The 25,611-nt window shown below is 41.6% G+C and overlaps 1 protein-coding gene across 1 annotated transcript; it reads right to left on the bottom strand.

The window, feature by feature from the left end:
- Nucleotides 1–28: 28 nt before the first annotated feature.
- Nucleotides 29–15,487, bottom strand: LOC109057557 (ras-related protein Rab-14). The gene is made up of 8 exons (XM_042715748.1): nucleotides 15,335–15,487; nucleotides 7,389–7,447; nucleotides 7,263–7,316; nucleotides 4,157–4,334; nucleotides 4,008–4,074; nucleotides 2,896–2,983; nucleotides 2,790–2,820; nucleotides 29–1,685 (listed from the first exon to the last, which is right to left on the bottom strand). The coding sequence occupies exons 2-8, from the start codon at nucleotides 7,438–7,440 to the stop codon at nucleotides 1,508–1,510; spliced, it is 648 nt and encodes a 215-aa protein (XP_042571682.1). The 5' UTR covers nucleotides 7,441–7,447; nucleotides 15,335–15,487; the 3' UTR covers nucleotides 29–1,507.
- Between the last annotated feature and the right edge of the window lie 10,124 nt (nucleotides 15,488–25,611).

The raw sequence follows: 25,611 nt of genomic DNA, 5'->3' as shown, positions 1-25,611 counted from the left end.
ACGTCGACTCAGAATGAAGCAGAAACACTTTCTGTCTAGAGCATTTTTATTATCGTCATTAAAATCAAAATGTCAACATTTTTAAATCATATACACACAAGAACAGATTTTCAAACGTTAGCACAGCTCCTTCAAAGTTTATACATATGTACTGTTTTTGCTCATGTGAACAGCAAGGTCTTTCAGATCGCAGAATCAGACAGTTCAAAAGGACTACTGCCTGGCTTAGATAAGTCAAGATCTGATCTCCATTTTTAAGACTTTCTGTAGGAGAATTTGCCTCCTGTCTCTTCAGTTGGATGTGTGAGAGTTTGTGATGTACACGCCAAGTGAGGAGTCAGTGCTCTTTTACATCACTGTTACAGATACAGCCTTATTTACAGCAGCTGAATCAGATCCGATTTCATATGGTACATACACTGAATTAAGACACAGATGCTGCTTCAGAGGAAGTTTGCAGTGGTGCTGTTAATATACAAGCCAATGCACTGACTGGAGCCATTTCCATCACATTTCATAGATCTATACAAAAACAGTAGCACTGTTGTAAAACCGTTTGTTTATTAACTTAAGTCTGAACTGCTAGTTGAGATTAAACGGTGATAGTTATAATATTAACATGAATAATAACAATAAGGCAACATAATATAATGGTGGTGAGGACAGAGGAAAGAATGTTGATATGATGAAGGAGCAGAAGAGGAGATGGGAGGGATGAAAGAATTAATCTTTCCGTAAATTGTCTTTGATTCATAAAGCTGTCCGACCCAAACCGACTCTACACTCACACATGCGCTCGTATGTGAACATGTACATGATTGCGAGTTTGAAACAGGAGACAATTCATTAGGTTTTAAATCTATGATCAGTGAAATCAATACGACCACTGCGCATTTCCAGATGAATAAAAAAATGCAATGCACAATTCTAAGCACAAGTGCATATAAAACTGCGATGCATTATTTTGCACCCTCAACCTAATGCTTTTTATCTGCAGGTGCATCAGACGGGTGTCCAGATTGAGTCTTCTGCATGATTTTAATGCCCTGAACGCGTCACAACCACATTGACTCTCATACGGTTGGAAAAACGGCAGCAGATATGCTTTTGATGTTCTTAAACTGATCCTAACACAACCCATGCAGCAGCAGCATTATTATGAATCCATGTCACGTTTGGCCACTTCCTTCAGTATGGGTCTTATTTCTGTGATGTCACATTGTTGAGCTATAAAATCAATCAATAAAAAGAAGCTGAACTGATGCGTGTGACGTGATGAGCAGTGGTGCAGTCAGAGGAAGGTGAGGATGGGAACGTAAGAACACACTGACCAGAGAGAGAGGATGGACAGATGAAGAGAGAGACAGGAGGAGGAAATGAGCGCATGTAGCCGTGATCCTCCCGTCTGCGGTTCCCGCGGCTCTTTGGTACAGGCCAAGGCCGCGAGCGTGTGTGTGATGGCGTAAGAGGAGGATGGTTGTGGTGCGAGGGTGGAGGATGAAGGTCATTAACAGCCACAGCCCTCCCTCTGCGGCTGTGGTTCGCTGGTGAGCCGGCCGCCCTGCGGCGCTGACGGTTTGTGCTGCACGCCAGACTCGGCCGCGTTCAGATCCAGACTGCCGTCCTGAATGTTCTGGTAGATCTTCTTGGCTGCTTCCAGAAACGCATCCTCCACGTTCTCACCTCTGTGACCACAAACACACGGTTAGCATCTATACACTCACATGAGATTAATGGAACATAAAAATAAAAGATCAAGACAAACTTGATGGCTTGGGAAAACCCAACCTGATCTCATGAGAAAACGTAACTATTCTATGAGGTGGCACACTGGCAACATGCTAGGAACATAATAATAACACAATAAAACATGTTAGCAACATGCTAAGAAAAGGCTGAAACACTAGCAACATGTAAAAACACTAACAACATGGTAAAACCTGTTAAGAAATCATTAAAATACACTAGCAACATGTTAAAACACGCAAGCTAAAACATGCTAGGAACATGTCAGCGTTTGTGAAAATGTTATAATTATGCTATTAAAATGTTATCAATATGTGCTAAATGTGCTTTAGCAATGATGTTGTTAGGAAGGAACATATGAGCAATGTGTGAAAACATTATAAGCATGTTATTAACAGATGTGCTAGCAACTTGCCAATATCGTAACATTCTATCCATTAGAGACTGCATGGCTTTAAAACTTTCAGACTTAAAAAAGTTGATTCAATCTTTCTGACCAGGCTTTCCAAAACAGTCTCATGACAGTTCATAAACGCTTTACATTTTGCTGAACCGGTGGCTGATTCTAATGAATTTGCACAGTCCTATTCATATGCTATGACATGCTAACAACATACTTAAATGTTAGGAACATACAAGCATCAAGCTTTTATATATTTATAACAAAAATGTTATAAACATGCCGTTATCATTAGGAATATGCTAGCAATGTGTTAAAGCTGGTTGCTAGGGTGTTCTAGCTAGTTGCTATGGATGGATAGAGTACGATAGAGTAATTGGTATCAGAAATGTTATTCTCTAAATATTAATAATAATAATGTTAAATAGCATATTTCTCTCAAAGTTCATCTCTGTGAACATTTTCAAAGCATTTTTTCTGCCCTTCCATATTCAGGTAAGTGCTGCCTTCAGAACTGTCATGTGTGTAACAATGGGTTTTCCTCATAAATACACAATAATAAACACATTCTCTGATGATTTATATGTGACGTTTTCACTGCACACGTCACATCCATAAAGCTGGAGCTGCTGGAATAACTCACGTTTTAGCGCTGGCCTCCAGGAACAGCAGACCTGTGAACACAAACAAGCGTGATATCAGAACAGTGTCATGTGATCTGTCATGTGACAGAAATACGCTTCACTCACCGTTCTCTTCAGCGAACTGCTTAGCTTCCTCATACGTCACGTCCCGCTGTGCTTCCAGATCCGCTTTGTTTCCTATGAGTATGATCACCTGCACAAACACACCAGAGAAACGTCTCTGAGCCAAACCAACAGAACCAACCATAAACCCCACCCTCAACCTGTCAATCACACCCTTGATATCATAAGAAATACCTTTCACCTCTTACACCAAAGTGTGACATCTAGCTTAGCGGCAGCAGGCAGTGCCCTAAGTCAACAGAGCTCAACCCTATGATACTACTATGATATAGTGCTGAGACATGACAGTTAGAGCGCGATTATCTATCCATGCTCAGACTCATAACGCTCGCAAACATGGAAGAAAACGGACAGTGCTCTTCAGAACACATAATGGATTATATGCACGGTTACTTCCTGGTTTAGATAAGCCAGCTCAGTCATTTCCGGTCAACTGTCAAAATCAGCTACTGTATGCTGGAAGGGAGTGCACTTTCTCAATTTGAAGAAAAGATTTGTTTGTCTAAGAGGACCATACTGTATACTACCATATACTGTTTCAGGAATGGCAAACGCGAGTGTAAAAAATAACGCAAGTGAATCTGCTGAATAGTTTCCTTAAATAAAGCTGTGCATTAAGTGATTCAGACTAAATTCAGACTAACAAAACTACATCTGCAAGTCTGTATTGGCTGAATGTATTAAGCAGCTTCTACAGTTAAAGATAAAACTTAAAAATGTAGTTTTTAAATTAAATCTACAAATATTTTTAATTTTTTTTTATGCATTATTATTTAATTGTTACACCATTAATAATTAGCTTATTTAATTTGTAGTTAATTAACCCTTCCAGGCTTTTCGTGTCTGGGGTTAATTATTTATTTTTGAAATGACATGAGACAGACTTCCTGCACTTGCTATACTTTATACTTCAGTACAAAGTAATAAATCCAAAAGCAAGATGTGAAAAAAAAAAGTTGGAATGGCAACTAATAATGAGTGATCCTCTACTGCCATCTACATTCCTGCCAAATTTTTGCATTCAGTGTGAAAAGGCCTTAAGCCCAACCTACATACACCTGAGCCTTGCCAGTCCAGACTTTGCTTGTACTCACAGTATTGGGGTTGGTAAGGTTTCTGGCGTCAGTCAACCAGCTGCTGAGGTGGTTGTATGTGCTTCTCCTGTACAACACACAGACAGAGCATGTGTTTCCATCGCTAGAGACAACAGCAGCATGAGAGCCGAGTCACTCGGCTGACGTACCTGGTGATGTCATAGACCATCAGCGCTCCCGCCGCTCCTCTGTAGTAGCTGCGCGTCACGGCCCTGAAGCGCTCCTGACCTGCCGTGTCCCAGATCTGCAGCTTGATCTTCTGACCGCTCACCTCGATGATCCTGGTGCCGAACTCCACACCGATGGTGTGCGGACAGTCGGCCATGACTGAGCAGAGCAGAGGGGTCATGGTGAACACCAACAACTACTGACTCAAATCAGTGATGAAACTCAACATCAGCACTGTTAATTATCTAAATAATGACACTATTGTCTTCTGTAGAGCTGTTTTATAGCTAAATATTTGTTTAGTTGATTCTGTTCTGATTTTCCTGTTTATTACTGTGAAGCTGCCTTGAAAAATGAGGGTTAAAAAATAAGAGGGTGAAGTGAAACTGACTGGTCAACTTATCTAGATTTTTAACTTTATGATTCATTTTAATTTTTAAGACAAAACTGATTAGTGTTATAAAGGAGTTATTTGTAATCTTACATCGTATTTATTAGAATTCAGGGTTTATAGCATGCGATTCAAAGGCAAGGTCAGAGTGTCTGTTGTTTCAGTTATAATCAATATAATTTATGTGACATGACATACATACAGCCAAGTATGGTGACCCATACTCAGAATTCGTGCTCTGCATTTAACCCATCCAAAGTGCACACACACAGCAGTGAACACACACACACTCCCAACAAACAACCGGAGCAGTGGGTATCATTTATGCTGCGCAAACCCACAGAGCAGTTGGGGGATTCATTGCCTTGCTCAAGGGCACCTCAGTCATGGTATTGCTGGCCCGAGACTCAAACCCACAACCTTAGAGTTAGGAGTCAAACTCTCTAACCATTAGGCCACGACTTCCCACTTTTACAAATGAGTTTGATTAAACATTACTGGGTCAAAACAGAAAAGGAAGATATGTACAGATGAACTGTTAACAATAAGATCTATAATATGCATTTGAAAAATGGATTTCCATTTCATGCATCCCTAGTTTTAATTGTCTCTTGACGTAAACTTACTAGACAGTCAAGTTCTTGACAGTTGTGGCGTGTCTCGGGTCGTTTACACAACATTTTCAGCCAAAAATGGGAAACTTTTTATGTGTTTTGCCTGTTCATTTACACGACAATGGAGTTTTGGGGACTGAAAACGCATATTTTTGAAAATGGGTTTCAAAGTGCACATTTTTGAAAATGCCACAGTTATCGTTTCTGTGTAAACACCCAATATGGGAATCTTTATAACAGTGAGGTCATCCGCGTCCGTAGTAGGTGTTAGGTATGTAGACATGCGCAGTACGTGTCGATTTTAAAGGCAAGCGCGAACAAACACGCACAACAATGTCAGAGTACATGGAACTGTTGTTGCTCCTCAAGAGTTTGCTAACGCTTCTTCCAATATTACAACCAACAGCGGAGATGCATCATATACAACATATAATCGTCACTTCCCTACAAGTACTGTTTACTAACAAGAGGGCATTTCGCACCGCTTTAGTTCCAGAAATAAATGTACAGTACTAAATTACTGGGACGATTTTGCGCGAACTATTTCCCAGTACCATTTAAAGGGTTGCATTCACAACGACAGTGTGTACTAGAAAGTGATGTAAGCCGGTCGACAGCGACATCATTTGTGTGTGGCATTCAACAACGGAAACAAAGAAGAACAACGTTAACAACAGGAGGATGGAGGACGCTGTGATTGGAGCTGTGTTTTTGTTGTGTCTCACGGGTTTTACAATAATGGACATGGAATGCCGACGTATACGTAAAGCGACTGAAAGAACGAAAAGTAGGACTAAGAATCTCCAACTGACAGTGCTACATTTGCTACAAGTGCCTGCACTTCAGCGTCCGTCCATCTATCGCTGTTCTACATACTTGCGAAATAAGTTGACACAATGTTTACAGTATGTTTTCATGGTGTTTTAAATCATGGCGGGTGAGGGCGTTTTCATATGCGTTTGGCCAATCAATGTCTACTTATGTCATGTGTAGTACCAGTCGTGCTGGTTAGACCCTGCTCTAGAGTAGGAGCAAATTTGGTTCTCGAAAAAGGCAGTCCAGTGCTAAAATCGGACCCAGTTCCGGCAGTGTGAAAATGCCAAAAAGTGGGTAGTTCCACAATTAGTTCTGGTACTATGAAAAGGTTCCCGTGGTGCGAAAGGCCCTAAGGTAACCGCACCAACCACTGGCCTGGCATACGTAATACAGCTTTTGGCCATTTTAGCAGATATGTGTAAACACGAATCGTTTTAAAAATGTTGTCGTGTATACGTGAAACTTTTCTGTTTTTGACTACATCGTTGTCGTGTGAATGTAGCCTCAGTGTGTGTGTAGGACACCATGTCAACTTAAAAACAGTTCAGATCTTACCACTGAGAGGAACTTCAGAAGGATGTCAGCATTAGGAAAGTGTGTCTGAATCTGCATAAATTCCCATTAGTGTGAGATTATATGTTTGTTGGGCACATTTCCGTGTGAAGATACCATACTGAAACTATTAATGAATGATTGGACGTTTAAAACTCTATTGGACTGTCAGCAAACCCTCATGTAACCCATATAACCATTCTATCTGGCTCAAGATGTTGATCTGCATTAGGGCTGTGTGATATGGGGAAAATCTAATTGCGATTTTTTTGACAGATATTGCGATTTGATTTGCGATTTTAAATTTGCAAAGTCAAGCTTCCGCTCAATATTGTCAATAATGTGAAGCACAGTATGAGTATCATTACCCTGCTGAAAAAAAAAAGCAGAAAATCTTAGTTTCCATTAAACCATTACAAAATTCCTTTTTTTTTTTTAATGGTGGGTGTTTACGCAGTTGGCTAGAGCAGAACTGATTGGGGAGAACGGAGGTGCGCTCACTCTATTGGTTAGTAAGACTGCCACTCAAGGCTGCAGTCATGCATATCCTCTGGAACAGAGTAATATCGCGTCCACATCGCAGGCTTTTGCGATGAGCAAATAGCAACGTCTCAAATCGCGATTTCGATTCGATTTCGATTAATTGCACAGCCCTAATCTGCATCGTGTGTGTTTAACATGCTGAAGGAAGGCCTGTCAATCACTCGTACTCACATTTCTTCTCTGTGAACTGGTGCAGTAAGCAGGACTTCCCTACGCCCATGTCTCCTGTGGAGAGAGAGCAGATATGAAAGCCTGACAACACACGACTGAATGCTTCACTGCTGCTGATTCACTCACCGATGATGATGTACTTGAAGATGTAGGAGTAGTTGTAGGGTGCAGTGGCCATTGCCGCTCTGAAACAGACAGATACGCACACATGTGATTGTTAGCATGCTGCTGACCACAGTTACAAGTTGTGTAACCTCTCAAGAGCCTCTGAAGTGTGTTGAAACCATGTGTGCTATGGTTTTGCACTTGAAAATGAAAAATTTAAGACAGTCAAATATTCATATTGTATTTTTACAGTAATGTAAAATAAAATTATTGTATTTTTCTTAAATGCAGTAATTCCTCATTTTTAATTCTACAATGAAATATTAAAACAGTATTTTTTTTTTTTTTCATTTTTTTTACACGGCTCTGTGGAATACTCTCATTTCCTAGAAACGCAGCTGCTGCCATTTTGCTACGATTGTTTTGTATGATGTAATGGATTATAAGACAACTAATAAACTGGTAATGTTTTAAAACGTTTTCTTTTATTGCCTTCATTATTTTTGTGGTGAAATGCTGTGTTTAACTGCACCGTATCCCTTTAATGTCCGTCTAGTGTGAATTTGCCACTTGCTCGTAACTGCTGACTTCACGGAAGCTTCACGTTCAAATATTTCAACTCATATCAATATTTCGCATCTAATTATTTACTTATGTGGCAAGTAGCTAGGGATGCACGATCATAATTTTTCTAGGCTGATTCCGATACAGATATTTTACAATCAAACTGGCCGATTCCGATACCGATTTCCGATTTTTTTTTTTTTATCTTTAAGCAACAAACAAGAAAGAGTGCATCAGCATTTAGCTTTTGTTTTGAATTGGGTTGAAACTACATAGAACTGGCCTTAAATTAAAAGATTATCTGTAACCATGTGAAATTAAAGGCAATAACTGCATAGTTCTACAGTCCAAACAACACAATCAACACATATTCAATAAGATGTTTCTTAATCAGCATTCAGTATTTTAGATTTTAAATTTGGTTTTAAATTAAAAGAAAAGGTCTTTACCAGTGAGACTAAATAAAAGTATGCTATAAATACATTATTCCAAAATGTTAAAATCAAATAATGTTGGTGCGAATAAAACAAAGATGCAAAGTGTTTCATTCACCCAATTAAAAAAAATAAAAATAGGATAATGATTCACCTCTATAATTTTTACTTGAGCCAATGAAAAATAAATTAAGTTAAAAAAATATATAGATCTGAATCATTACCCTAAAATTTTTTAATTGGATGAATGAAATACTTTTTTTTCCAGTGTGCTACAGCAGGTGATTTTTAAATCAAATTAAGTTAATGTAATTTTAAGGTAAAAAAAAAATAATCATCCTATACAGAACTGACGTTTACTTCTGGCTTTTCAAACGTGTGTGCAAGTTCTACTTTACAAAAAAAAAAAAAACATTTCAGTTTTGTCACAGTTTAGTCTGTTTCGTTTCTCATCCAACACGCGAGAAGTTGAGCTGAACATCCCTTCACTGTCTAGTACGCTTGTGCAGGGCACAGACAGGTACAGTACGCTCGCGCAGCTTCAGTGAGCGCAGGGAAAGGCTCTTATTTGTGCGCCAGTACACCAACGGCTGTTCGCTTCCTGCTATCTGTGCCTCAGACATGTAGCTCTGCACTTCCAGTGCGGAAACGGCTGCCGTGTCCTGCGCACAGATTTCGAAATACTGGCACATAAATGACATAGCGAATGATTACAATGTAGTCTGTGCACGCGGGCGCACTTCCGGAAAAATCGGCCGGAAAAAGACCAAAATCCGATTTATGGCCGGTCAACCGGTGCATCCCTACAAGTAGCCATGAGAGAACAACCGGCTGGATGTACATTATCCCTTACTTAACAACAACATTTATAATAATTTTTATAAATACTTTGCAATTTTTACCAGATGAATCGGAATTATATTTCCCCCCCAAACTGTCCAGCGCTACTTGAGATTTTATAGACCACATTCCCATTGTTTTTGACCTATTCAATAAAAAATATAAAAAATTGTTAAATAAAAATAAACAAACAAGAAAGAAATATATATATTTCTAAATCTTTTTTTTTTTTTTTATCACTCCACGCTGATAGCATGTGACTTCTGTGATTCGACTGTCTATTATTATAATTATTTAACAGTACACTGTATAGTTACTCTACTAACATTTACAGTGAAATCTTTTGGAAAAACGTGCATTAAGCAATTTTCTGAACAAGACTGCTGTCTGTTAGCATTGACAGTTCGATAACATGCCTGACAGACAAATCACAGAAGTCACACAATGCCATTCAATCAGCACACATCTGATCAAAAACAATGGGAGACTCTTTCAATTCTAACAGGCTTCATTTAATTCATTATGTTCACACTCATCAAACTGTTGAGTTCTTTGAGATATAGAAGTTCAATAAAGGCTTGATATCAGATTTTGCCTGTTCAGAGAGAGGTTTTCAAAACTACAGCACTGAAATGTCTGTTGTTCCTGAACGTGGTGCTATTGTTTGTAGTAACCGGTGCTGAAGTCAATAACAGCACATGAAACATCATGTGACTCCAGCGCTGACAGTAAATGTGCTGTATGTCCATTTTAGACTCACTTCTTAAAACAAATGTATGTTACAGAGTTACAGAGTTATGAAGTTTGCAGGTCTATATTTTTGAGTATTAGTCTATTAATGTATGTTGCCATCCATCTATCCATCTTCTTCCACTTATCCGGGGCCAGGTCACGGGGGCAGCAGTCTAAGCAGAGATGCCCAGACTTCCCTCTCCCTAGACACCTTCCTCCACTCTAACCTATTGCTTGGACAACTTTTGCCCACTGTCATCCAGACCAGCACGCACCATGGACGTTTCCAAACTTATCCTGTCCAGTCATCCTACTACTTGTCCACCTGATCATATCCCCACTCACCTCCTTCAAGCGATTTCTTCTTTAGTCATACCTTCACTTACTCACATTATCAACATCTCTCTTCACTCTGGTACATTTCCCTCAGCATTTAAGCAGGCTCTGGTAAGCCCACTGCTTAAGAGACCATCTCTAAATCCAGCACTTCTAGAAAACTACACACCAGTATCCCTTCTTCCATTCATTGCAAAGACATTTGAGCGAGTTGTGTTCAACCAACTCTCTATGTTTCTTGTACAGAACAACCTCATGGACAGGAACCAATCTGGCTTCAAAAGCAGCCACTCAACTGAGACTGCCCTGCTCTCGGTTACTGAAGCCCTGCGACTGAGCAGCTTCCAAATCCTCGGTACTCATCTTGCTGGATCTGTCTGCTGCTTTTGAAACAGTTAATCACCAGATTCTACTGTCCACCCTCAGAAAGATGGGCTTCTCTGGAACCGCACTCCTGTGGTTTAAGTCCTACCTCTCAGATAGATTCTTCAGGGTGTCTTGGAGGGGTTAAGTTCCTAAGTCACAACTACTTGCTACTGGGGTTCCTCAAGGCTCAGTACTTGGACCGCTTCTCTTCTCCATCTACATGACGTCATTAGGATCTGTCATTCAGAAGCATGGCTTTTCCTATCACTGCTACGCTGATGACACTCAACTCTACTTCTCATTCCAACCAGATGACCCGACGGTAGCTGCTCGTATTGCAGCCTGTCTGAGTGACATTTCTAGCTGGATGAATGACTATCACCTTCAGCTCAACCTTACTAAGACAGAACTGCTGGAGGTTCCAGCTAACACATCGTTTCATCACAACTACTCTATACAGCTGGGTTCATCAACCATAACTCCTTCCAGGACAGCCAGAAACCTAGAAGTTGTGATGGATCATCAGTTAAGCTTCACAGACCATATTGCTACAATGACCCGGTCCTGCAGATTTGCCTTATACAACATTAGTAAGATTAGACCCTTCCTGTCAGAGCAAGCCATCCAACTTCTTGTCCAAGCTCTTGTTCTCTCCAGACTGGACTATTGTAATGCTCTCCTGGTGGGCCTTCCTGCATGTACTATCAAGCCTCTACAACTGATCCAGAATGCAGCAGCGAGGGTTGTCTTCAATGAGCCAAAAAAAGCTCACGTTACTCCTCTCCTCATCAGGTTACACTGGCTACCAGTAGCCGTTCGCATCAAAATCAAGGTACTGATGCTTGCCTACAAGACGACCACTGGCACAGCACCAATATATCTAAACTCACTAGTTCAAACTTATGCGCTCTCCAGAAGCTTGCGTTCTGCAAGTGAATGGCGCCTTGTAGTGCCATCCCAAAGAGGTTCAAAATCACTCTCACGGACCTTTTCCTGGACTGTGCCCAGCTGGTGGAATGACCTCCCAATCTCAATTCGAACAGCCGAGTCTTAACTCATTGTCAAAAAACATCTAAAGTCTTTTTCGCCAGCACTTGACCAACTAATACTAGCACTTACCTTTTCTTGTCTATCCTATTCTTGAAAAAAAAAAAAAAAAAAAAAAATAGCTACGGGTTCTGTACTAGACTAACTGTGACTTGTCATGGCACTTTTATACTGTTGTTGTTCTCTCATTGGTCTGATTGCTTCTATTGTTCTCATTTGTAAGCCGCTTTGGATAAAAGCATCTGCTAAATGATTAAATGTAAATGTAAATGTTCCATTTGAAACCACGTGAAAATACCACATTTAATAACATGTTTTTACTCCAAACTCACTTTATAACGTCAGTCAAGTGTTTGAAGTAAATCCTTTTGTGAGATGATGTGGCTTCTTACACAGAACAAGGCAGGCAACATATTTCAAAGTATTCTAAGCAGTGATAAAGGCTATGTCGATTAGCATTGCATTATTATATACTTTTTTTGTTATAATAAAAGTTATAATAAAACAAACTCAGATAAACCATATATTGTCATAGTCGTGTGTTTATTAGTCACATTGAATCAATGAAAGCAGTTAAATCTTCTGTTTATTCAGCAACCGCTATAGGGATTTCCTGGATTTCTTTTGCGAGGCCTATTTGGAGTTTCCGTGCAAGAACCCTCTGGCATTCGGATGGAGATTTACTGCTGATCACAAAACCGTGCTTCACTGAAAGATACGCGTGGCAATCATAGCTTCTGCCTAATCGCGATTTATCGCCTTTACGATTTAATTTCAATTAATCGTGCAGCCCTAGTGGACGGTAGGCCTGTCACGGTAACAACTTATTGTTGTGCAATATATTGCCCCAGAAATAATCGCGATAAACAATATTATTACCATTTTAAGACCATTTTATGCCACTGAATATATAATCATAATATAAAAGAATAATAATGCAAGAAGTCCAGCACATTTGACAACAAACTTTTAATTCTTAAGAATATTTAGATCATGGAAATTAAGTATCAAAATATTAGAAAAATTAAAAAACTTGAATAAATAGTAAATAAACATTTCCTAACAAAAAGTGCAAAGTAACAAGTAGAAAAAAGAAAATGTTACAAATAACTTGTATGGAGATTTTTCCATCTACAGATTTTTCCTGGACCTTCTTTTCTCTGTAAATTAAGGGTGCACTGTATTGTTAAAAAAAACACAATCCCTACCTAGCAGTCATATGTCCATATGCACAAAGGCACAGATCCCTAAACAAGGCCATATCTGCAGATTAAACTTTTTTTGTAGAAGCATTTTTTAAATTTGAATTAACGCCAACTACACCACGTTATGTATGAGAAGCTGCAAAAGACACTGACGCAAGTGGAATGCAAAAAACATGGTGACATTAATTTTTATGTAAATATAATGGGCAATATATTGTGTCACCAAATTTTATTGAGGTCATGTACAATACAATACAACACATATATTGTGCAATAAGTTGATATATTGATTATTGTGACAGACCTAGTGGAAGGAAATAATTAACAGGTCCAAATACCAGTCAATACTGGCACACAACCTTCAGGCTTCTGCTAGAAAGCTGAAGATGAAGAGGAACTTCATCTTTCAGCACGACAACGACCCAAAGTATACATCCAAATAAACAAAAGAATGGCTTCACCAGAAGAAGTTTAAAGTTCTGTAATGGCCCAGCCAGAGCAGGGCTGTCACTAACGATTATTTTGGTAATCGAGTAATCTGTAGATTATTCTGACGATTAATCAAGTAATCAGATAATTAATCATTAATTTTGTTTGTAGTCATAAAAATAGACCTAAGTGAACTTCAAATACATATATAATGGCAATTAAGTAAAGCATAATCAACGGCTTGCCATGCATTAAAGGATTTTAAGAACCGCTTTGAGTTTGGTTGAACCGCCGTTGATTATCCCACTTATTCCATGGTCATCTGCCAAGTTATAGACAAGTTAAAAGTAGTATTGCTCGCAGTAGAGATGGAGTTTCAGATGCTCCACACATGTAAATGATAACAGTTTGTGTGGAGCAGCATTTACTGTGAACGAAGCCGCTCTGAGATGCACATATGTAACCTACACATATATATCATTGCATATATTTATTTATTTGTGAATTCACAATAGCATTATGCTTTATTATGATTTTTAAATGATTTTAATACGTGACGCAGAACTGAATCCAATTGAAAATCTGTGGGGTGATCTGAAGAGGGCTGTGCACAGGGGATGCCCTCACAATCTGACAGATTTGGAGCGTTTTTGCAAAGAAGAGTGGGCAAATATTGCCAAGTCAAACCCCCCACAACCCACCCCCGGCATTTTAACAGGGGTGTGTAGACATTTTATATACACTGTACACTTAGTGCAAATAGCCAGTGCCTTTCAATAAAGGTGCATGCAACTAACACGCAAGCACTTAATACTAGTGGTAATGGACTTATGAAACACAAATTTTGAAAAATTTACCTTTCCATACCATACCGATACTATACCAGTGTTTTGTTTTTTTCTGGACTCTTGAACTTCACACAGATTATTACTGTTGAATTCATTTCACAACGCTGTTTGTCATGACTTGTGACCACGTAGACGATGCTTCAAAGCTAAAATTTGGGCTTCATATTAGATATAATGGTCTAATAATTTTACCAATTTCAAACAGCTTTTACTGCAACAGGCTTTCAATTGACACTTTAAATTTGCATAGCTATATAAATTACTTGGCTAATGGTTTAAAAAAAATGGTACTACAGTAAAATGTCCAAATTTTGGATTTCGTTAGACTATTACCTCTGGTGCTTAGCTTTAAGGCATCCAGGAAAGGAAGCTTCCGTTGTGTTGGCTAATTTCTTTGTGTTGCGGCTTGTTCCTGTTATGTTGTGGCGTTTTTGCTGCATTGTGCACTAATGTGCCACCATAAGAAGTTCCTACATGACATATATTTATATATATGTCACGTATGGCATTTATATCAGTATTGAAAAGCACAGTTATGTAATTTGTGATCACTGAACATGATGAAATTTCACTGGTAAACAGTATGTCATGAGTGTGAGAACAACAGAAGAAACAGACTCCAGTCCGAGCATAACACACAGAGAGAGATGAACACTCGTGCTCAGCAGGACAGTCTGTCACTCTTAACACACCTTCATCATCCTCATCATCACTGCAATCACAGTGTACATCAGATGACTGACAGCAGGCTGTCCTGATAGAAACACTCACACTAACGCACACGGTTTTGTGTAGCATCATTTATAGGCGCTGTACGTTACTGAGTGTGAAACTGTCCCACATAAACATAAATCTCCATCAGCTGAGTGGGTGTCGCTACTCTTCCTGTCAGATAAAGCTGATCAGAACGACACTACTGTAACACACAGCGCTCACATTAACACACTGACCGGCTAACGGCCGGATTTCTCCGTTTGAGATATTTCACGCGTTCTGTTATTTTTACGGTGATTTGGAGCTGCTAGCGGCTAGCTAGTGTGAGCGGCTAACGGCTGATTCGCGGCTCCGGATTGAATTTAACGCTGAACGGACGCGCTCTGTGGAGTGACACGCGTGAGAGTGGAGTGTGAACGCGCGGCGTATGTGTATATCATGCGTGTTCTCACCTGTAGTCGTGTGTTTGCTGTAAATCAGTGTGTTCAGGTGGTGATTATCCGGATCCTGGTCAAGATGGCGGCGGCACAAAGACTGACGCAGTTCCGCGGCTCACCTGCGGGGGGCGCCAGAGGAGGCGCGCTTCACTGCACTCGGCGTGACCCGCAGCGGACGCGCGCACGCGCGTACACAACCCCCGGCTGCGTCCAAATGTTCATACTATCCATCCTAAATAGTATGTGTGATTAGTGAAGCCCGTTCCTCAACATCTTGCTCTTCTTTTAAGCCCGTTCATCTATACAACCAAATTCAAAGGGAGGTTTGAATGGGTTACACGTTTATACCTTGAACTGGATGTTTAAAATCTAAATCGACTAAAAATGTTTTCACTTTTCCTTTCTTGTGATTTTAATTCTACTACAAGGCTCCCCATGAAACTGTCAAAACTTTCATCAAATTCATGACTCCTGGAAACTGATCTTTATTTAAGTCGTTAAATTCAAGTTCACTGACAGACGTCTGTACTTTTGTCATATATAGATTATGAATATATATTTATTCATTTGTCTTTACAACTGTTGTCTATATGTGGATTGTTTTTCACACACAAAAGAGTGATGAACAGGGCAACATATTGAGGTATAGAAATTCTACACTGATTAAAAAAAAAAAAAAAAACTGCACTGATATCGGCTCGGTATCAGTATCATCCGATACTCAGAATTTCTGGTATCAGATCTGGATAGGTTCTGAAAAAGTGGTATCGAGCCAGCCCTACTTTTTTCACTGAATGGTTTTTGGCCATTGTTTTTTTTTTTTATCTCAGATTTACTAAGCAACATAGTGATTTATATTCCTATAATGATTGTATTGATATGGAATAAATGCTTTAAAACAGGACTATATTAATCTTACAAATACTACCTTCTCTAATTTGTTGCTTTTAGTAAACTCTTACAAAATATATTGTAATTTGAATATCTCTCAGCCATTTATCTATGGGTTTAGTATTATGGATACTAAATGTAAAAATCAATTTGGAAGGAATTTCATTGCTTCTAGTAACAATTTAGCTATTAAAGCTTATGAAAAATGGTTCATGCTTTACCCAAACGTTACCCAAAAATTTTCAGAAGGTATGAACTATTTTTTGTTTAATAATAAAATAAAAGATCTATTTTAAAATTATTTATCATTTTTATCATTTCACTAAGTATTTAAGTAAATTCAATCGGATTCTCCACAAAATCTCTCACACTACTGTTCTTATACTAAACACTTCTGGCTTCAGATTCACCCTGATGTTTCTGACAGTAGGTGATGTCCTGGACTTAATTTTTTTGTTGGATAAATACCACATTTAGAAAGCAAAATACCTTATAAATATAAACTAAACTGTAAATTATTTGTTTTTGAATTAGTTTATATTTGTCATCACTTCAAAATAAAATCCCGTCCAATAATAATAAAAAAAAAGCTTAGAAAACAGTCCATTCTATAGAAAAAAAAGTTTAATTGTTGTTATTATTATTATTATTATTACTCTTTTTTTTCTCGGTATCCCCCCTTGCTCTTGTTTGGTTCTCTGATGTTTCTTATTGAAAGAAAAAAAAAAAACAACAACACATGAACTCAGAACTTTTCAGCAAATCATCAGTGAAAAAAAGTTATTGAACAACAACCTCAAACCACATATTTTATATAGTGGTTTCACTTATAAATTCTAAATTCTAATCATAATGGATTTTATCTCTATAAATTAATAAATTATAAATATAGAGAGAGAGAGCTTGATGAAAGCAGGGAACACTGCATTTTACGTAAAGCTTGGTAAAATTGAACAAGCATCTGTACTTTTCTTCCCACAATGTCGTAGAAGAGGCTTTAATTATGTCACTTCCTGTGGGTTTCAATTATAAGGAATGTTATATTATTTTTTTAAATTGTGAAAAATCTTGGAGTATTGGAATAGCTAAATGTTACGATGTTAAAATGTGAACTTAAAATATATTTTTATGACATCATATGATTGTATGGTTTTGGTTTTTGGAGGGTGACAGATGTGTTTACAACTAGCTATTTCTCATCCTTTGTTAGTTTTTATGTTAAAGGTTTTATAGTTGAAGTTCACTTTTAAAAATAAAAGTTCTTTGTTGGCATCTATGAAACCCAGTAAAAAATGAGAAACTGAAAGTTTAAGAATGTTTCTTTTTGTCAGGGACCTGGCAAGCCCGGTCCCAGCCAATCCACAACACTCACTTTCCCCTGAGTACTAATCACCCTCACCTGTTCACCATCAGCGATCTCATCAAGGCACTATAAAGCACTCACCCCAAGTTCAGTTCACCGTCAAGCCTCCAACAGGAACAGACCTCATGATTCCGTCCTTAGCCTGCCTCTCATCCGAAGAAGCTCCATGACGTAACGTATACGTACTTTTGAGAACTAACCTCTGTGTCCCTTTGCTACTGTCTCCAGGATTCCTGAGAAACCTTCGTTCCCTGATTCCCCTTCGATCTCTGGTGTCTCCGGAGCTAAGATCAACAAGGGGTATGTGACTATCAAGATCGCACCAATCACCCTCTGTGTAGACAATACCCATACTGAATCCTTTGCCCTGTTTGTTCTCGCTAATAGTCAAGCAGATGTCATTCTAGGCCGCCCTTGGCTCATTCAGCATCAACCTACCACAGATTGGGTTACGGGAAAAATTCTAAACTGGGGTTGCAACTGCCTAGCCATAAATCACTGGTTTCCCGCACAAGCCGCTAATGATTCCCCTGTTCCCCTGTCGATGAATTATACGTCTATTGAGAGCCCCACAGAAAAGTTGTCTGTCAATGTCCCATCCTGTTATGCCTCTTTCGCAGACGTCTTCGATCCCATTGCAGCCTCCAAGTTACCACCACATCGACCCTGGGACTGCGCCATACATCTCGTCCCTGGAGAGACCATTCCCAAGGGTAGAGTTTACTCCCTGTCCATCCTGTAACAAGAAGCCATGCGAGAATACGTCGAAGAGGCGTTGAAACAAGGTTACATCAGACCTTCTACCTCACCGGCTGCCGCTAGTTTCTTCTTCGTTCCAAAGAAGGATGGAGGCTTACGACCTTGTATAGACTATAGAGCCCTGAACAAGATCATGGTAAAATTCAGTTACCCGCTTCCCTTTGTACCATCCTCCCTAGAACAACTCCGTGATGCTCGGATCTTCACAAAACTGGATCTACGAAGTGCTTATAACTTAATCAGAATATGGAAGGGAGACGAGTGGAAGACTGCTTTCATCACCCCTGCAGGGCACTATGAGTACTAAGTAATGCCGTATGGTCTAGTAAATGCCCCTTCAGTGTTCCAAAGTTTCATGGACGAGGTCCTCAGAGAGTTCCTGAACCGGTTTGTCCTTGTGTACATAGATGATATACTCATCTTCTCCTGCAACGAGAGTGAACATCAGCATCACGTTTCCCAAGTGCTCCATCACCTAAGAAAGTTCTCCCTGTTTGTAAAGGCCGAGAAATGTGTCTTCCACCAGACCTCTAATGATTTCCTGGGCTACCACATCAGTGAAAAAGGGGTTAAGATGGACGACAGGAAAACCGAAGCCATTACATCCTGGCTGACTCCAAAGTCCAAAGATCTTCAGAGGTTCCTTGGTTTCGCAAACTTTTATCGCCGTTTCATCGACCATTATAGTATAACCACACCACTTACAGCTCTCCTCAAGGGAAAACCAAAGACACTCCAATGGACCCCAGAAGCAGAACAGGCCATCCAGGCATTAAAGACCGCTTTCACCAAAGCCCCTTTGCTTCAGCACCCAGACCCTGAGAAGTTCATAGTGGAAGTAGACGCCTCTACCACAGGCGTAGGAGCCATCCTCTCCCAGTACTCCAAGAGCGCATCGAAACCCATGCCCTGTGCCTTCTTCTCGAGGAAACTATCCCCGGCCGAGAAAAATTATGATATTGGCAATCGAGAACTCCTTGCAGTGAAACTTGCTCTTGAAGAATGGAGGCACTGGTTAGAGGGAGCCAGGCAACCATTTCTCGTGCTTACGGACCACAAGAACCTCCAATACCTAAGGGAGGCAAAGAGACTCAATCCTCGCCAGGCTCGGTGGGCCCTGTTCTTTACCCGGTTTCACTTCAAAATATCTTACCGCCCCGGATCCAAGAACACCAGAGCCGATACCTTATCACGCCTCCACACCGATGAAGAAGTACCGGAGGAGCCAGAACCCATCATCCCTACTCAGCTTTTTGTCAATCCCATACAATGGGACCTAGATGAACTGCTTCTAGAGCAATCACGACACCAGCCAGTTCCACCTACGTGTCCCGCGGATAAGATCTACGTCCCTGAAGATCACCGTACGTCCCTAATCTCCTCTGCGCACGCATCTGTGGGAACTGGTCATCCCGGAGTCAGCAAGACACTCACCGCTCTTCAGCGAAAGTACTGGTGGCCTCGAATGCAAGAGGATATCAAGGAATTTATCCAAGGCTGTGCCCTTTGCGCCATGACCAAAGTACCTCGACGCTTACCTACCGGAAAACTGCTCCCATTGCCGATTGTCCATGGTCCCACATTGGAGTGGATTTCGTCACCGACCTCCCAGCTTCTGATGGTAATACCTGCATCCTTGTAGCCATAGATAGATTCTCAAAAGCATGTAGACTGATTCCTCTGAAAGGCCTACCCACAGCCTTTGAGACAGCCAAACTTCTGTTTAATCATGTATTTCGTAATTTTGGCATTCCAGAAGACATTGTTTCGGACAGAGGGCCCCAGTTTATCTCCAGGGTTTGTAAGTCTTTCCTCGCTCTGCTCAACGTCACAGTAAGCCTCACTTCCGGCTACCACCCACAGGCAAACGGACAAACGGAACGCAAGATCCAGGACATCAGCCGCTTCCTCAGGACCTTTTGCCACCGCAACCAAAATCTCTGGAACCGTTACCTAGTCTGGGCAGAATATCCCCAAAACTCCCTACAACAGACATCCACCAACCTAACCCCCTTTCAATGTATCCTAGGCTATCAACCTCCCTTGTTCCCCTGGTCCGGTGAACCATCCGAGGTCCCAGCAGTGAATGCCTGGTTCCGGAACAGTGAGAGGGTTTGGAACCAGGCACACTACCACCTTCAGCGAGCAGTAAATCGCCACCAACACTTTGCAAATGTTCACCGCAACAAGCTCCTACCTACCAGCCAGGGCAACTGGTATGGCTCTCTACCTGAGACATCCGCTTACGACAACCATGTCGAAAATTGAGCCAGAGATACATCGGACCATTCCCAGTAGAACGGCAGATCAACCCAGTTACCTACCGACTCCAGTTACCCGCACAGTACCGAATCCACCCCACCTTTCATGTCTCTTTGCCCCATACCCCATCACTTACCTGTATCTGTTCCCTCTGCAGATCCGGTCCCTGACGACAACCCCCCGTTACCACCTATTGACACTGAGCCCATCTACACCGTAAGAGAAATATTGGACTCCCGATGTCGTGGTGGGCGAATAGAATACCTAGTGGACTGGGAGGATTATGGACCAGAGGAAAGGTGTTGGGTACCTTGTCAAGATATCCTCGATCCCAATCTACTTACAGAGTTCCATGCCCAACATCCAGAGAGACCCGCTCCGCGGCCCCGAGGCAGACCCCCACGACGTCGGAGAGTAAGGCCCGCTGGTGCGGACCCTGGAGGGGGGGGGTAGTGTCAGGGACCTGGCAAGCCCGGTCCCAGCCAATCCACAACGCTCACTTTCCCCTGAGTACTAATCACCCTCACCTGTTCACCATCAGCGATCTCATCAAGGCACTATAAAGCACTCACCCCAAGTTCAGTTCATCGTTAAGCCTCCAACAGGAACAGACCTCATGATTCTGTCCTCAGCCTGCCTCTCATCCGAAGAAGCTCCATGACGTAACGTATACGTACTTTTGAGAACTAACCTCTGTGTCCCTTTGCTACTGTCTCCAGGATTCCTGAGAAACCTTTGTTCCCTGATTCCCCTTCGATCTTTGGTGTCTCGAATGTGCTGGGCAAGTTCGCTGAACATATCTTACCCTATACCAAAGGAAAGGACGAGTGATCGTCACAGAATCTGCACCTGATATCACCTGCTATTCACCTCGCACTAGTATTGTGAAAAATAAACTTGGTGTTTAATTCACTTACCTCTGCCTCATGTGCCTATCCTGACACTTCTATGGCAACGCTGTAAAAAAAGACCCCGCTTTGAACTGTATTTATAAGAATGCAAAGAACCTGTAAGATTCTCACTAAGATAAGAACATTTATACCTTTTTGTATTTGAAGTTGTGAAAGTGAGAGTCAAGACTTCTGTCATTCATGTCACAGTTAAGTCAAGTCACCTTTATTTATATAGCGCTTTATACAAAACAGATTGTGTCAAAGCAACTGAACAGCATTAATTAGGAAAACAGTGTGTCAATAATGCAAAATGACAGTTAAAGGCAGTTCATCATTGAATTCAGTGATGTCATCATTCAGCTCAGTTCAGTTTAAATAGTCTGTGCAATCATTTGCAATCAAGTCAACGATATCGCTGTAAATGAAGTGTCCCCAACTAAGCAAGCTAGAGGCGACAGCGGGAAGGAACCAAAACTCCATCAGTGACAGAATGGAGAAAAAACCTTGGGAGAAAGCAGGCTCAGTCGGGGGCCAGTTTTCCTCTGGCCAGACGAAACCAGCACTTCAATTCCAGGCTGCAGCAAAAGTCAAGTCAGATTGTGCAGAAGAATCTTCTGTTTCCTTTGGTCTTGTCCCGGTGGTCGTTACGAGGTCTTTACAGGGTATCTGGGGCTCATCTAGTTGTCCTGGTCTCCACTGTCTTTCAGGGCTGTAGAGGTCCCTTCTAGGTGCTGATCCACCATCTGGTCTGGATACGTACTGGATCCGGGTGACTGTAGTGACCATCTGATCTGGATACAGACTGGATCTGGTGGCTAAGGTGAGCTCGGGATAAGAGAGAAACAGACTAATATTAGCGTAGATGCCATTTTTCTAACGATGTAGCAAGTACATTGGGTGTTATGGGAAGTGTTCCCTGTCTCCATCTGCTGGTCAGTCTTCATGAATTCATCAGGCTGATTTTAAAGAAGTATGTGTTCAGGCAACAGGAGGCAGTGCTGTAAGACCCTGAACACCTTCGTTTGATGCTTCATCTGCACATTCATCACATTAATGTCCATTATCATCTGATATCTCACATGTCTCACAATATTTTTTGAGTAAGTTCCTAACAATAGCCTATTCTACATCTGTCACAGATCAGGGTGCCTCCTCGGCTCCTCTCGTTGTTTTTATTGTCCTGTCATTTTCAGCAGCTCGTGGTCTGAGGGGTTCTGACCTACTCACCAAGAACTATGGACACAGCAGAGGAAACGGAGTTGCGCCAAGCCCCCCGAGATCTCTCACCAGCTAAACCAGCTAATAGGTCAACCTTCCAACCCTCCAACAGCTCAGGTTGTAACACCTTATCCCATCCATGATGGAGCCGTTTCCTGTCACGCTGAACCTCGGCTCAATCTGCCCACTCCATACTCGGGTGAGCCCAACTCATGTTGGTCATTCCTATCCCAATGCTCACTGATTTTTACTCTCCAGCCTTCCTGTTTTCCCACAAAGCAGTCCAAGGTGGCATTCATCATCACGCTCTTGGTGGGTCAAGCGAGAGAGTGGGGAACGGCCATGTGGGACAGCGATCATGACTGCTGTTCTTCCTTTGAGGGATTCTCAAAAGAGTTGCACAAGGTGTTCAAGCGCTCTGCTATGGGAATTGAGGCAGCATGAGCCTTGTGTCTGCTATAGCACGGAGAGCACGGAGAGCATTCCGTGTCTGCAGTGAGTGTGCGGGTAATTGAGTTCCGCACACTCACTGCATCCTGTGGCTAGAATGCTAAGGCACTCTGGGATCACTTTCCACGGACTGGTTGAGCATGTGAAGGACAAGATCTATTCTCTTGAACTGCCCTCTAGCTTGGATGGGTTGATTGACCTTGCCGTTCAGATCTATGAACAGATTTTTCTACGTTCCTGGCACCGGAGAGGAATGACCATATTGCTAGTACCAAGTCTGTATCGGCTAGTGACACGCCATCTCAATGCTTCGTCTTCTCGCAGGAGAAGCCAATATAGGTCGGGAGAGCACGGCTGACCATGGGGGAGTGACGTCATTGCCTGGCTAATCAGCAGTGTATCTACTGCGTGAGGTGAGACGGGTGGAAGCTTCGTGCCCTGTAGTGGGGCAACATTTACCATGCAAGAGAGAGCATATGGTGAGAGTCACTACTATTTGACTGCCATCTGGTGGTCGTTTGGAGTTTCAAGCCTCGTTACAGATCAAGGGGGCTGTTTATCAGGTGTCTGCATTGATTGACTCGGAGGGCGATTTCATGGATTCTGGCCTGGCCACACCCTAGCCCTTTTTGCTTAGCTCAGTGTTTGGGTGCTGCATTTTCCCCTGTTATGTCTCATTCTGTGTTGCAGGAGGAGCCGGTGAGCCTGGTGGATGTACCGGAGCTTCATCTCTGCCTCTGTATCACCTGTATGACTGTGCAATTGACCAGAGAGGGAGGCCATGGAGAGGTATATTCATGATTCTCTGGTAGCAGGCATCATCCGTCCCTCTTCCTCTCCAGCTGGGGTGGGGTTCTTCTTCGTGGAGAAGAAAGATGGTTCGCTGTGGCCCTGTATTGACTATCAGGGATTGAATGACATCAAGGTAAAGAATTGTTATCCTTTGCCGTTGATAACATCGGCCTTCGAGCTCTTGCAGGGTGCAAGCATCTTTATGACCTCCGCAGTGTTTATTACTTGTTTCAGATTAGGGAATGGGGATGAATGGAAGACCGCCTTTTTTTAATATTTTGAATATTTGGTTATGCCATTCAGGTTTTCAAACTCTCTGGCGGTCTTCCAGGCACTCGTCAATGACATCAGAGACATGGTCAACCAGTTTGTTTTTGTATACATTGACAACATCCTGATCTTCTTCCAGAACAAGCACGATCATGTCCAGCATGCCAGGCGAGTGCTCCAGTGGCTACTGGGGTCAGCAGATTGTGGTCTGGGCAATCAGCGCTGATCTAGTGGCGGGAGTGCCCAGATCACGAGCTGACTCTCCCCCACTTGTCATTTATTCCCCTGCTTCCATATTGTCACAATCTCCAACTGGAGTGCCCATGAACCCATGCCCATTAGGGCATTCCACCCCTGACTCTTGCCATTCTCACCAACTACATTTCCCATAATCCTTTACCTAAGACTCATCGCTTATTGCATTCATCTGTGTCTTGTTACCTTAGTCAGTCTAACCCTATTTAAAGTCTGTTTTTTCTCTCATTCATTGCTTAGTATTGTCTAGCCTGTAGCATTCCCTAGTTCCCGTGTTTCCTGTGTCTTCTTTGTTTCTTGCTGCCTTGCCTTGTTTTTGACCCTGTACTATTTCTTATGTCTTATTGTTTGCTACCTGCCCTATCCTTTGCCTGTTTTGTGGAGTATTCTTTTGTCTCGCCCTGGATTATACCTGTTTGCTGTTGTTTGACCCTGCCTGTTTTGACCACGATTCTAATAAAAGCCTGTACTTGGATCCAATACTGCATTGTTACGCCTCCCAAAGTTACAAATATATGTCTCTGCTTTTCTGTCCTTCGTCGTGAGTAGATTGTTTTGTCTGTTCAGTAGTCTGCTGTCTTGTGTTGTTGTGCAAAGTCATCACTTATCTACGTTTTGCCTATTCCTAAGGACTTGTTGAGAGGAGATCCGGCAGCTTGTGTGGTCCACATTCTTTGCTGGCCAGCTCTGGAATCTCCAGCGACCTGTTCACAGTGTTTAATTAGGGCCCGAGCCAATGGGCGCAGGGCCCTATTGTTTTTCTAAGGATTATTCTTATTATTAGGGCCCGAGCCAATGGGCGCAGGGCCCTATTGTTTTTCTAAGAATAATATTAGGGATTATTAGGGCCCGAGCCAATGGGCGCAGGGCCCTATTGATTCCCTAAGGATTATTAGGGCTCAAGCCTGGAGGGCGAGAGCCCTATTGTTTTCCTTAGGATTATTTTTTATTATTATTATTATTAGGGCTCAAGCCTGGAGGGCGAGAGCCCTATTGTTTTCCTTAGGATTATTTTTTATTATTATTATTATTTTTTTCCAAAGTCTCTTTGGCTCCCTTAACCCTCAACATACTCGAAAACTCTTGAAAATTGGCACACACATTGGAACCTGCGGCCATTAGGGCCGGGCAGAGACTGA

The sequence above is a fragment of the Cyprinus carpio genome, chromosome A3 (assembly GCF_018340385.1).
Source record: "Cyprinus carpio isolate SPL01 chromosome A3, ASM1834038v1, whole genome shotgun sequence".
Lineage (NCBI taxonomy): Eukaryota > Metazoa > Chordata > Actinopteri > Cypriniformes > Cyprinidae > Cyprinus > Cyprinus carpio.
This window is presented reverse-complemented; position numbering and strand designations above follow the sequence as displayed.

Excerpts from the sequence above, each read along its gene's own strand:
- LOC109057557 (XM_042715748.1), bottom strand. The coding sequence starts at position 7,440 with ATGGCCACTGCACCCTACAACTACTCCTACATCTTCAAGTACATCATC. Across the intron at positions 7,317-7,388 it reads CTTCAAGTACATCATCATCG|GAGACATGGGCGTAGGGAAG; the intron begins GTGAGTGAATCA and ends CTCTCTCCACAG. Across the intron at positions 1,686-2,789 it reads CTGGAGGCCAGCGCTAAAAC|AGGTGAGAACGTGGAGGATG; the intron begins GTGAGTTATTCC and ends TTGTGGTCACAG.